The 13,861-nt window shown below is 38.4% G+C and overlaps 1 protein-coding gene across 3 annotated transcripts in view; it reads right to left on the minus strand.

Moving 5' to 3' along the window:
• The window catches only part of LOC127426167 (fibulin-2-like), an 88,541-nt gene that overhangs the window by 52,897 nt on the left and 21,783 nt on the right, over positions 1 to 13,861 (minus strand). For all 3 annotated transcript variants that reach the window (XM_051672769.1, XM_051672770.1, XM_051672768.1), the window contains 3 exons: positions 4,459 to 4,567; positions 3,012 to 3,141; positions 1,633 to 1,819 (listed from right to left, as the gene is read on the minus strand). In XM_051672769.1, the coding sequence (XP_051528729.1) occupies positions 1,633 to 1,819; positions 3,012 to 3,141; positions 4,459 to 4,567 (426 nt within the window). The remainder of the gene's footprint in view (positions 1 to 1,632; positions 1,820 to 3,011; positions 3,142 to 4,458; positions 4,568 to 13,861) is intronic.

Consider the following 13,861-nt stretch of genomic DNA (forward strand, 5'->3'; position numbering starts at 1 on the left):
GCCAAAGACTTCGGTCGATTCCAAATATGATCCATGCTTCAAAAACAAACAAGCAAAATAATGAAGAAGTGACACAGTTATGCTTTTATGTCAATTTAAAGAAATAAGCTCAGAGAGAACTGGGACGCAGCATTGAAAAATGGAGCTCAAAGAGTAACTGAGACATTCCAGGTCCTCATGTGGTTTCACATCTTTCTATCACAACGATTTCTTGGCATGACAGCCAGTCTAGATCTGTACATCAGAATAAAAATATGAACTCTCTGTCACCCCCCAGATATGGCAAATCTGCCATATACTACATGTTACTCATTGAATATCATGCATTCATTCTGCTGTAAAAACAAAATTCTTGGTAGTATAAACCAATGGTTCTAAACTGGTGGGTCGCAACCCAGAAACGGGTTGCACATCTGTTCTGGTGAGGTTGCGGACAGCAGGGAAAAAACTATGCTAAGTACGAATAATAAAACACAGCTAACTATACACCAATCAGCCGCAACATTATAACCACCTGCCTAATATTGTGTAGGTCCCCCTCCTGCTGCCAAAACAGCACCAACCTGCATTTCAGAATAGCATTCTGAGATGATATTCTTCTCACCACAATTGTACAGAGCAGTTATCTGAGTTACTGTAGACTTTGTCAGTTTGAACCAGTCTAGCCATTCTCTGTTGATCTCTCTCATCAACAAGGTGTTTCCATCCACAGAACTGCCACTCAGTGGATGCTTTTTGTTTTTGGCACCATTTTGAGTAAACTCTAGAGACAGTTGTGTGTGAAAATCCTATGAGATCAGCAGTTACAGTAATACTCAAACCAGCCTGTCTGGCACCAACAATCATGCCACAGTCCAAATAATTGAGATCACATTTTTTCCCCATTCTGATGGTTGATGTGAACATTAACTGAAGCTCTTGACCCATATCTTATTTTATGCACTGTTCTGCTACCACATGATTGGCTGATTAAATAATCGCATGGATGAATGTTCAAAATAATGTTTTGTGGTAATCAACATTATGTCACAAATGCTGTCAATTGAACTCAACTTGTATTGAATGCTGCATATTCCTTAAATGCACAAAGTCGCGGCTAGGACGTGGCACAGGTATCAAACAAAGGGCATGTCGATGCAGTTCAGGTTGCAGACACTACACGCAAAAGATACTAAAGAAGATTTTCCCTTCTTCAAGAATGAACAAGGCTAAAGTAAATAAACGATGTCCTTTGATAATGATTTTGGTCGAATTGAATGGAAAATACACGATTTGAAATTTGAGCAGTCTCTGGAGTCGTAGCTGGGCGCCACCGACAGATATTTGTGACCCCCTTAACAGTGATTTTACCACGGGTAAGAGGGTTAAGAACACTTACCTGTGGTAAAATCACTGTAACGCACAGTCTCTTGTTAATTTTCCTATTTAGCCTATGTATGTTAATAATTTTGCATATGGTCATTTTAATAAATTGTGATTTTTTTTTTTAAAGCCATTTTTGTTTACTTTTATATGATAAAAAATTTCGGCACTTTGTCCAATATAAAATCTGGGTCTTGAAGCAAAACCAGTTGAGAGCAACTGGTGTGAAAGACCTGACTGTGTTGGTGTGCTTGTGTGCCAGTCTTTTACCTCTCTTAGGAAGGGTGGTTGGCTGAGGCCTATCTTTTTTCTTCAGTGTGGGCGAAGTAAGCCCCTCCTCTTCTTCACAGCATGTGAGGAAGACGTGTCCACATGGGTAGCTCAGGTACTGATGCGCTTCACATCCTTTGCCTTCCTTGTGCAGACGCAGACCCAACGCACAGCAGCTGCAGCAATCCTACATGAAAAAAAGGCAGCTGAAAAATTAATTTGAAAATGAACTTTATTGTCTTGGTTGTGTTATACTCAGCTGTCCACATGACCAGACAGTTTTTAGTAAATAATATGATTAGTAATTAGTAGGTAAAGTGTGTCATTTCTATGCCACTAGTGGCATTAACCGGAATGCAAAAATAACTCGATTTTTAAATTTTCTGAATAAAATGTGAAAGCAAACTTGCCACTAGGGTGTTGCTAAGGTGTTCTGAGTGGTTGCTAAGGTGTTGCAAGGGTGCCGTGGGTAGTTGTTAGGTGGTTACTTACTGCTTACATCAAAAGTGCCCACCCCCAAGTCTCTATGATATTCTTGTCCCTAGATATGGCTTGGGATCCTCCTCCAGTGGAAGTCTAGACTTGGGGTTAGGTTAGGTTTAGGGTTAGTCAGATTGTTTAGAAAAGTAATAGCACACCTCTTCTTAACAAACGCCACAATTTGAGGTATCCTTCATGTCTGTAGCACAAATAGTGCATGATGAGGTACTCACCAAAATGTAATACTTAAAGGAGCACGCTGTAATTTATTCCTCATTAAAAAAGTTTAACTCCTAAAGACATGAATTGTAATTTTGCAATATATGTAGGACATCATGACCACTCACATTAAAATGAAGACTCCAGTCATATCAGTAACCTTATAAAAGCTGTTTTATTCTACATGGAGTGGGTCTGCACATGGGGGCTGCAATTTTAGAATCACATGAACAGCAGAATACTTCTCAGTAATTGTCCTGTTATTTGACACTTTTACTCATTGATTGAAGTAATCATGGCTGACTGTGAATACTAAATTTCTACAATGGCAACTGAAACTGAAAACTATTGATTTTAAATGATGCTGCATCCAAGCCGCTAGGTGTCAGTGTCCCAAATGACACAAAGACAAAAGTTACTAAGTGCACCTTTAAGGTTTTTTTTTTTTTTTTTAAGTACAAGCAACAGTAACAGTGATGCACAAATGATTGTTTCCCAACACAGGGGAGCCAAAAGAAGCCATGCATCATTATTATTTTTCTGTCTTGTTTTCGTGACATCACAACTTATTTTATGGCCTCTGCGGACTTCTGTATCTTTGGAAATAGCCATTATTTTTTCAGCTTTGTTTGGTGCCGCTGGTAGCACAGAAATTGCTCAGTTCACCTTTGAGATCTTACCCTTTGAGAGTCTTCTTCACAGAGTGTGCTGTTTCCTCCCTCACACACCAGTCCGGCCTTCGCTGCGTTCATGCCAGCCTGACACCTGCTCTCTCTCAGAGCACCTGTACAGCATTGTTTCTGGACAACACTAAGAAGCAGAAAAAAAAGAAAAAAAAACGCATTGTAAATGACAAATAAATCCTGATTCTAAAACCAAGACAGGTCCTGAATAAAAGTTATTGCTGTTGTAGCGGTTCTAGTGTTTATTTCACAAGGAAACTGCTGAGGTATGTGCAAAGAGCAATTTTGCAAAAATGTAGGTATATGTGGAGGTGGGGGCGTGGTGGAGCGTTCGTCCAGAGAGAGAGAAAGCGTTAAGGGTGCACACACCTGAGCGCTATATGTCTAACACCTGTTTCTGATTGCAGTGAGCAATGGGGAGAGCGATATAAGGAGGAACCACACTAGAGACTGGGAGAGAGAGTCGCGCTTCAAACAGCCAGTCAATGTGTTTATGTGTGGAAGCTGAGAAACTGTTTGAGTTACTTGTTATTAAAACCCTACCTTTTGAGTTGAAGCCCACGTTTTCCCGTTTCCTCCATCCTTGAACCACGTTACAGCATATTAACCCAGTCAGTAGTGGTTCTAGCTTGTATGGCGCCCTGGGCGAAATCCACTTCAACACGCCCCCAAAGTTGTTTACCGGTTGTCTGTGTGGGTGCCTCGTGCCGCACCCCCCACAAGATGCCGCCCTGGGCAACTGCCCATGTCACCCATGCCTAAATCCTTCACTGAACCCAGTGGTTCTCAAAGTGAGACTGATTGTCAAATCTCGTTTAATTTTGCACATTCAAATCTGCCACGTTGACAAGTGTGATGTGCATTCATTGCGCTTTGTGTTATGTAAACAAAGACATTTTCGCACGTATTATGTGCATTTGAATGGGTGGAGAGGAAGACTTCCAGTGAATCACTAATTTTCACTTTTGGGTGAACTATTCCTTTACAAGTCCTTTGGACTATGTTTATGTGCTTTTGGAGCTTGACCATCACAATCACCATCATCTAATCTCCTTTTGTGTTCCATGCAAATTAATGCCATGAGGGTGAGTAAATGATGATAGAAGTTTCCTTTTTGTTTGAACAATTCCTTTAATATTGCTCCACAGTAGTATCACTGTATTTATTTATTTATTGGACATTTTAAGCCATTTTATTTAATTAAAAAGTTTATCTAAGGGGGTATGACCAAATAAATTGAGAACCACTGCTTTAACCAATTAACACACTTCCTATGGTGTTACAGGGAGAATCATGAAACAAAAAGCCACACACAACTACAACTGGGATCCTGCGCTCCCTTAGGTCCTGTGTTGTAATTTTTAGTGGTTGTTGGTTTTTAGGGAAGTCAGAGGACATATAACAGCCAGAAAATAAAGCAAATTTAAAAGCTCAGCCAGCTTACCCACACACAGAGCTGAGGTCTTTTGTTTTGACAGGCATATGGTTACAGTGCTGCTTCTCCTCGGCCCATTTCTGTCCAGCCACGCAACAGCTCTCCACCAAACCTGGAGCTGAAAACACAGTAAATGTTCAGAGGCAGACAGACTAACAAGAAATTTAGCTTTGAAAGAACCCCAAAAGCAAGTCAGCTATTTAGGCCGACTTGGATCCATAGAAGAAGGATAAAAGATCTAATCTGCAGCATCATCATAGGCATTATTATGAACTGACTTCGCTTTCATATCTTTGACTATAAAAAGCAACAAATTTCAATGAGACAGCGATGCAAGAGACAGCTATTCAGTAAATTCGAGAAGCATATCCGCCTGATCTTTTTAACAAATTGTGAGAGTCACTATACAAAGAAAACAAGAATTTAGTAATGACTCATTTCAAACTCGTGTTATTTTGAATAATTCATCCCTTAGTGAGAATGAAGGACTGAATCCAATTAAGCTTACAAAAGCAGCTTAATGGAAAAAAACATGAAAACTGTATAAATACGGTCTAAAAATTTGGCTTCGCAAAGTCAGACATGCTGTGAATCAGCTAAATGAATTTTACATGATTATAAGCAATTACATATTTGGGGTGTGGAGGGTATATACATGTAGAGAGGGCTTGATAACTGTAAGGAGTTTGGATTTTGAAAAGACGAAAACTCTAAAACAGGGCAAAGGGTTCTTTCCTGCCTACCTGATGTGTGACATTTAAAATCAAGTGGACTAAATATAACCAGATATTATCATAATCTGTAATCTACTTGGAATCAATGAACATCTGATACTAAAAGCACTAGAGTTGTGACATTCGAGAGGCCTGGGGTGCTCTGAGATTCCTGGAATGCTTGACAGAGGTCACTGGCTACTGTTCTAGCTGAATGTTTACACTTAAACGTCCATCTGTACTTAATATCTCAAAAATAATAAGGCCGCTGAGCTATTTACAGCTAATCAGTTTACATAGGGGAAGATATGCGAATATGCCCCCTTGAGCACAATGTGCATAGAAATTATAAAGAGATTGAGCAATTTCGGGTGCAGGCTTAAAATCTGACCAGCCTGATCTCATGAACATTACGTGACATTTTTGCAAAACGAAATTACATTAAAATTAGTGAAATATTGTTGTAATCAGACAAGGTTTTTTTTTTTCTCCCAATTTTTGGAATATCCAATTCCCAGTGTACACACTAAGTCCTCATGATGGTGTAGTGATTCACCTGAGTCCGGGTGGCAGAGGACGGATCCCAGCCACCGCGGAGGCACAGTGTGTGTGGAGGCTTCATGCCACCCACTTCAGCAACCACGCCCCAACTCACCGTGCACCCCACCGAGAGCAAACCACCTTATAGCGATCATGAGGAGGTTACCCTGTGTGACTCTACCCTTCCTAGCAACCGGGCCAATTTGGTTGCTTAGGAGACCCGGCTGGAGTCACTCAGCATGCCCTGGGATTTGAGCCAGTGAACTCCAGGGGTGGTAGACAGCGTCTTTACCACTGAGCTACCCGGGGTCCCCCCAGACAAGGTTTATAAGGTGAACAATGAATTGAGGTTGTAATGAGTAAAACATACCTCCCTAACCTATTACTTTAACCTAAACCTAACCAATAGTGTTCTATGTGCAAATGAGAGGTGAACAAAACAGATGTCCTTACCCTAAACCAACGTGATCTCATGAGAATTGTTATGTATTCTTAGTAAAGATTGGTCAAATAATTGATCATTTATTATTTATCATTTAATAATTTATTAAGCATTTACTTCTATGTGTCACAAAAGGAGTTTTCTGAATATGCCCAAAAACAAAATAAACCACAAAAAGCACCATAAAAAATTACTAAAATTAATCCATACATTTATTAGCTATAAACCAAATCTTCAGATTGTTTTCTGTGAAGAACGGACCCGAATTCAAGCCTATTCAACGATCTCCGTCTCCATCCAGTGTAACTGTCAACCCACGTTAGTTTCGTTTTCAAAATTCAAAAAGTGCTGCCTAAAGAAGCATTACAACCACCGGTTTTACGGCAATTATGTTGAATGCTCATTGGCAATCTAGTAATCTCGTGACCGTTTGCGACATTTCGTATTCTGCAATGTTTATGTTTGAATGAGATATCACAGCGTTGTTACAGTGTGCATCAGCAGAAGATTTACAGCGATTAATAATTTAAATTCCACTCTCTACCTCACACAATGCTATTGTATGCCGTCAGGGAGAACATCGGATGCAGCGCATCACCTTTTGGACTACTTTTGTACTGAATTTTGCAGTTTTTCGGAATAAATTATTGTGATTATATTTATCTGCCCGTTACATGTTTTACATTCTTAATAAATGGATATGGTTAGGTTTAGGAGTAGGGGTGGGATTAGCGGCTGTAAAATATATATAAATTAATATATTTTTATATTGTTGAAAAGTGGTTATGTTTAGAGGTTGTGGGTTAAGGGATCTAAAATATCTATAAAACAGTAAAAATGTACAAATATATTTATAATCAATTTGTGTATTCAAATATATTTGTAATGGACTCATCAATATTTTAAGTTTCTAAAGCTGTAAATACGTTTAAAAAATTAAATTTCAGATGCTTTCAAATATCCAAATTGTTTGTTTTAGTGTCTATCCAAATGTACAAACATGTACGTTTAAATGTTACAAATATTAACATACAAATAGATACAGTGGTGGCCAAAGATTTTGGCACCCTTGGTAAATATGTGCAAAGAAGGCTGTGAAAAGAATATAGTCGGCATAAGGCAAAAGGATGCTGAGCTTCACAAAATGGGAAGTGGCTATAAGAAATGGTCTCAGATCCCTTGCCAGGTGTTCTCCAACCTCATTAGGCATTATAAGAGAAGACTCAGAGCTGTTATCTTGGCAAAGGGAGGCTGCAAAAAGTATTGAATAAAAGGAATGCATTTTGGAGAAAAATATTTATTTAATAATGCAATATTTCCCCAGTTTCAATTGTTTTACTTCAGTTAAAAGTTATATATATATATATATATATATATATATATATATATATATATATATATATATATATATATTTATATATATTTTTTTTTTTTTAATGAAAGATCAAAAGAATAAATAATGCTGATTTTTTTTTCACAGCCTTCTATGCTTATATTTACCAAGGGTGTCAATATTTTTGGCCACAACTGTACGTACACGATCAGCCACAACATTAAAACCACCTGCCTAATATCATGTAGGTCCCACTCGTGCCGCCAAAACAGCTCTGACCCATTGAGACATGGACTCTACAAGACCTCTGAAGGTGTCCTGTGGTATCTGGCACCATGACATTAGCAGCAGATCCTTTAAGTCCTGTAAGTTGCGAGGTGGGGCCTCCATAGGTCAGACCTATTGGTCCAGTACATCCCATAGATCAGGGGTGTCAAACTCAATTCCTGGAGGGCTGCAGCCCTGCAGAGTTTAGTTCCAGCCCTGCTCCAAAATGCCTCCTTGTAATCTTCAAGCACTCCTGAGGACCCTGATTAGCTGCTTCAGGTGTGTTTAATTAGGGTTGGAGCTAAACTCTGCTAGACTGTGGCCCTCACAATGACACCCCTGCCATAGATGCTCAATCGGATTGAGATCTGGGGAATTTGCAGGCCAAGACAACACCTTGAACTCTTTGTAATGTTCCTCAAACCATTCCTGAACACTTTTTGCAGTGTGGCAGGGTGCATTATCCTGCTGAAAGAGGCCACTGCCATCAGGGAATACCGTTGCCATGAAGGGGTGTACGTGGTCTGCAACAATCTTTAGGTAGGTGGTACGTGTCAAAGTAAAATCCACATGAATGCCAGGACCCAAGGTTTCCCAGCAGAACATTGCTCAGAGCATCACACTGCCTCCGCCGGCCTGCCTTCTTCCCATGGTGCATCCTGCTGCCATCTCTTCCCAGGTAAATGACACACACACACCTGGCCGTCCACATGATCTAAAAGACAATGTGATTCATCAGACCAGGCCACCTTCTTCCATTGCTCCATGGTCCAGTTCTGATGCTCACATGCCCATTGTAGGCGCTTTCAGCGGTGGACAGGGGTCAACATGGGCACTCTGAACTGTCTGTGGCTATGCAGTCCATACGCAGCAAGCTGCGATGCACTGTGTGTTCTGACACCTTTCTGTCATGGCCAGCATTACATTTATCAGCAATTTGTGCTACAGTAGCTCTTCTGTGGGATCGGACCAGATGGGCTAGCCTTCGCTCCCCACGCGCATCAGTGAGCCTTAGGCGCCCATGACCCTGTCGCCGGTTCACCGGTTGTCCTTCCTTGGACCACTTTTGGTAGGTACTAACCTCTGCATTCCGGTAACACCCCACAAGACCTGCCATTTTGGTGATGCTCTGACCCAGTCGTCTAGCCATCACAATCTGGCCCTTGTCAAAGTCACTCAGATCCTTATGCTTGCCCATTTTTCCTGATTCCAACACATGAAATTCAAGAACTGACTGTTCACTTGCTGCCTAATATATCCCACCCCTTGACAGGTGCCATTGTAATGAGATATTCACTTCACCTGTCAGTGGTTTTAATGTTGTGGCTGATCAGTGTATATTAATGAGATCAGGCTGGCTAAACCAATGCCTAAACCTAACCGATAGTGTAGAAAAAACAAATGCGACAAGAAAAGCACATTTTCTGAAGCAACCACGTTATTTCGTGTCACTTCTATGACACTTTCATCTCATGTGTCTGCTTGAGTGTTTGGCTGGGCTCAAACTGTGGTCTTCTGAGTCTAAAGTCCAACATTCTACTAGGTGAACTACCGCATGAGCTAATCACATTGGAAAATGTGTGTAAATGTAGGTGGGTCTGTAATACAAATGTCAAAATGTAGCATTTTTCAAATGATGCGTTACAGTAAAAGTGTTTCAAAATCATAACATGTCAGTGTGAGAGTAATAGTGTGAAAAATAAGTGTTTATAAAGTAATAATCAGCCATTGTATTCATGATTTGTGTGAAAGTAAATTAAACACACAGTTGTTGTAGCGCCTATTGTTAATTTCAGCAGGAAACTACAGCGAAACATGGAAAGTCATTTTGCAAATATGTAGTTATAGTAACGTTCTAGTAACAGGTTTCATTTTAAGGCCCGTGCACACCTGTAATGAAATGAATGAAAGGAAATTTATAAATTGAATATACTGTATATGTTTATAGTTATGCTCAGCTTTAACATTTTAGCTAGAAATTGCTCTTTGTCAGTGCTATCTCTATAAAAGTATTTTTTTATATCCTTATACAGTAATCATGGAAATTAACTGGTCATGAGGTGTTAAAACACTGCCACATGGAAAAGCTCTGCAAATTTCACACCTGGAATGTGAAATTCATATAGTTCTTCACATCACACCCTTTTAGTGTTTATTAAATATTTTGACTTATTTGATTATGCTAATAGCAGTACGCTCAGCTCTATTTAACACATTTTATTATTTTTAAATCCATTCCAAATCAGCACAGAAGATATTAAAAGTCTGCAGATTCTGCATGGGCAAACTTATATATGATAAATTGAGCAGCATAAGCTCTGGCACTGATACAATAAATAAGGCATCATCAACAAAAAGTTGCCTTTAAAAAGGAAGAGTTAATAGTTTTGTCTTTAAAACTGGCCTGAATACAACAGAGGAAACACTCATTAGGAAAGTGTCCCAGGAGACTGCGAGTGACCTGAAATAAGCATTTACAGCATTAAAGAATACAAAAACTGACCCCCGAGACAAAAAAAAAAAAAAAAAAAAAAAAAAAAACCTGTGTCTCACAGCAATCAATTAGAAAAAAGTCTCTTTTCCTATTTAATTTTCACAGCCATAAAAAGTGATTGATGCTCTTTTTTCTAAACCTCAAAATGTATATTTGGGTTTATTTATTTGTACAAGGGCATACATGTATTCATGTTGATGTCATTTTTATGATGCCATAAAAGCAGGAGAGCTTGAGTGATAATTCATGAACGGCTTTCAATTTCTGTTCATTGCCACATACTCTCCTTACAACAAATATTGTTTAACACTGAAGAAATTTGTGAGTGCTCTTCAATGGCAGCTCAAAATAACATAATATGTGTCTCTCATTCTTTAAGCCCAATCTCAGTTTGCATGAAGGTCTTGTGCGTGAATTTAAACAAAGCTAATGTTTAGACTTTGCTTTCATTAAAACCTCCTGCTTAAGGATTTTGTTCAAGTATGCTTCCAATAGCCTGCATATAAGAGGAGATTTCAAAAGGATCAGAGCAGTTAATTCTCACAATTAATCATGTTGTTCAGAGAAATTTGAGGTCGGTCTTGAAAACATCCCACTGATTCATGTGAATGTTGTGCTGAATGATCACATGAATGGGTGGTGCTAAAACAAGTATTATTGCCATTGTTGTGTTAGATCACCATTAGGTCATCTGTAAAGCAGATGGTTACAAAACAAAGCACTCTTCAAAACAGGTCCTCTTTGAGTTCAGCAGATTTCGTCTTTTCTTTCACAGATGGTCACAGAACATCAGGATCAAAACAAGGGAGATTTGTGAAAGCCATGGATTTGGAAGTGAACAGAATGTTTGTATCTAAATAACTTGAGGCCTAGGATTATTAAACAGCAAATTGTGTAAACGTGTAAAGGAAAGGTACAAAAGGGATAGTTCACCGATGTCCCAATACCATTTTTTTTTTGTTTGTTTTTTTTGAGAATGATTACGAGTACCAATACTTCCTTTTTGGTACTTGCCAAAATCGAAATGATACATGTTTTTTTGTTTAATTTTTTCTGAATTCCTTATTAACAGTTTATTTGAATTTTTTCATCAGAATCATGTCTAAATAAATTAATTCATTAAAACCTTAATCAAATGAAAAAAGAACAATTCAAAATACAACATTGGAGTTATTTTTGTCAAATAAAGTGCTGCGTATTTATTTATTATTATTATTATTATTAGTAGTAGTAGTAGTAGTAGTAATATTTCAGTGAATATTACATAACTGTACAGTAATGATATATTTCTGTCATACTTATTTCCATTTAAACTGAGCTTTTATTTTGGTAGAAGCTTTTATGTTGAAGCCCTTTCTGTTTCTGTGTGTTGACGTTTGCTTCTCTCCTCCAGAAAAGCAGGTCGCTACGTGACCCAATGTGATTATTACATCACAAAAAGGCTGCTGTTTAATTAAATAAATACATAGTCTGTATGTGCCTCACACTACAATGTGAATTAGCTTTCTGCTCACTGTCATCTGCTCCAAAAAGATGCTCATGATGATGTTTTCTATGTATGAGCCAAGGAGCTCTAAAAGGGATGAGCAACTGGTGTCTGCACAATACCAGCACCACACATTTACTTTGAAGTGTGCAGCACATTCAAACTATGTATTTATCTCATTAAATCTCAGCCTTTGTGGTTTAATAATCACACTAGGACATAACATGATTTTAAACAGCTTTATGACTTTTTTCCATGTATGGAACACAAAAAGAGGTGTTGTTAAAGTCTGCAAGAGATGTTGCCTCTTTTTTCCATACAATGAAAGTGAATATTGACTGAGGCTGTCATTCTGCTGTGTTCCACAGAAGAAAGAAAGTCATACAAGTTTGGAACAACATGGTGGCATGAATTATGACAGAAATTTCATTTCTGGGCAAATTATTCCTTTAATGATTCAAATGTAATTCATGAAACTGGGTTATACAAAGGTCATAATCAGCCACAAAATGCAGAGTAATGTCCCTAATGATCTCATTTTAAATCTTCTCAAAAGCATTCATGGCCCACTGGAGTTCAATGACATTCTGTATCTGTGATGAAGCTGAATTGCATGTAGCCGAATGACCCTCTAACTACTAGTGGAGTCACATTTTGACCTCAAAGCGACAATTATCAACATAGCCAAGTTGAATAGCTCTTGAATTTCGATAAAGGCTTTGACTTAAAATCATCCACAGGTTATATATTCCCCAAGGCAGACACAAAAGATCCATTGTTCATTCTCACAGAAACAACAGATGTTTAACTGCCAAAATATTTATTCTGTTTTATTTTAAACTGCTTTCTCAAATGCCACAAATCAGTCTTTCCACCCCAGTTGGCATCAGGAAGTCCAAAGTGAACTTCATTGTGCATTTCTGTGGGTTAGAAAGGACAAGATAAGGAAGAAACATCAACATTGCGCATGCATCAGTATGGCATACTTTATACAAAGGCTGTACATAATGTTTATCAGCAAGATATTTTTGAGAAAATGCAAGTATTTCAAGTAAGTCAGACTGTGAACAAGGCATTGAGGAACTAAACACCCTGTCACTCCTAACTAGGCCCAGACAGAACCTGCAGACTTTCCTGTGCTGGTTTTACAGGAAAATCTGTGGAATACAGCAGAATGGATTTAAGCACGGTAAAATAGGTTAAACACAGCTGAGAGTACTAATAAGAGTACTAGCACTCTTATTAGAAGCGCAAAGTATAATCAAATTAGCCAAAATATTTTATTAACAAATGCACAAGGGCTGGGTGAGGCGTAGAACTTTGTGAATGACAGGTTTTCCGATGCCTGCTATTAACACTAAAAATGACAGCAATTCTAAAGCATTTAAAAACTCAGTGCACACTCTGAGACTAATGATAAATGTCACTTCACAGGGGACACAATTTAAATTTTGAGCAGCACTCAAGACAAGGCTTTAACAGTGACAAATACACTCCCAAACCCAGACATAGGGCCACTAACTTGCAAAGTATATCAATTTGACATGACACTGGAGGGGTTTAAACATTGGTTTTATTTCTGGCTACATTTAAGCACTGAGCCCTGTAGTGTATGTACATTTTCCCATGTACTTCTAAAAGGTGCGGCATACTTTAACCCTCCGTTTTTAATAAACAATATCTATAAACTCAGCGTTTTGAACAATTGCCTGAAGCTTTCCAGCGTGCATGTCATGCCACTCTCTGCCCATGAATGAAAATGTATTTCTTCCAAATTAGTTCTTATTCTCACATTACCCCAGTTGAGTGCTTTCCGTTTTTGTTTTGCAAAACCAACTAATGGAAAAAAACTGCACAAACAGGTTTGAAATAATGTAACAGTGACGAGGAATGGATTTAAAGGGAGAATAAAATTTTCCTTGATATTTAGACATATAAGATGTATAATATAATAGACATATAATAACTGAACTATAAAAACATACCGTAAATTTCAGAACTCAAATCTTCCTCCCCAGTCTAAAAAGAGCATTTATAGTTGCCACCCTGCTGAAACATCTCGTTTTGAAATCTGTCTGTTCATGACATCATGAAACATTGCTCATTTGTATTTACACATCCCACAACATGCGTCATC

This window comes from Myxocyprinus asiaticus, chromosome 35, assembly GCF_019703515.2.
Source record: "Myxocyprinus asiaticus isolate MX2 ecotype Aquarium Trade chromosome 35, UBuf_Myxa_2, whole genome shotgun sequence".
Taxonomy (NCBI): Eukaryota; Metazoa; Chordata; class Actinopteri; order Cypriniformes; family Catostomidae; genus Myxocyprinus; species Myxocyprinus asiaticus.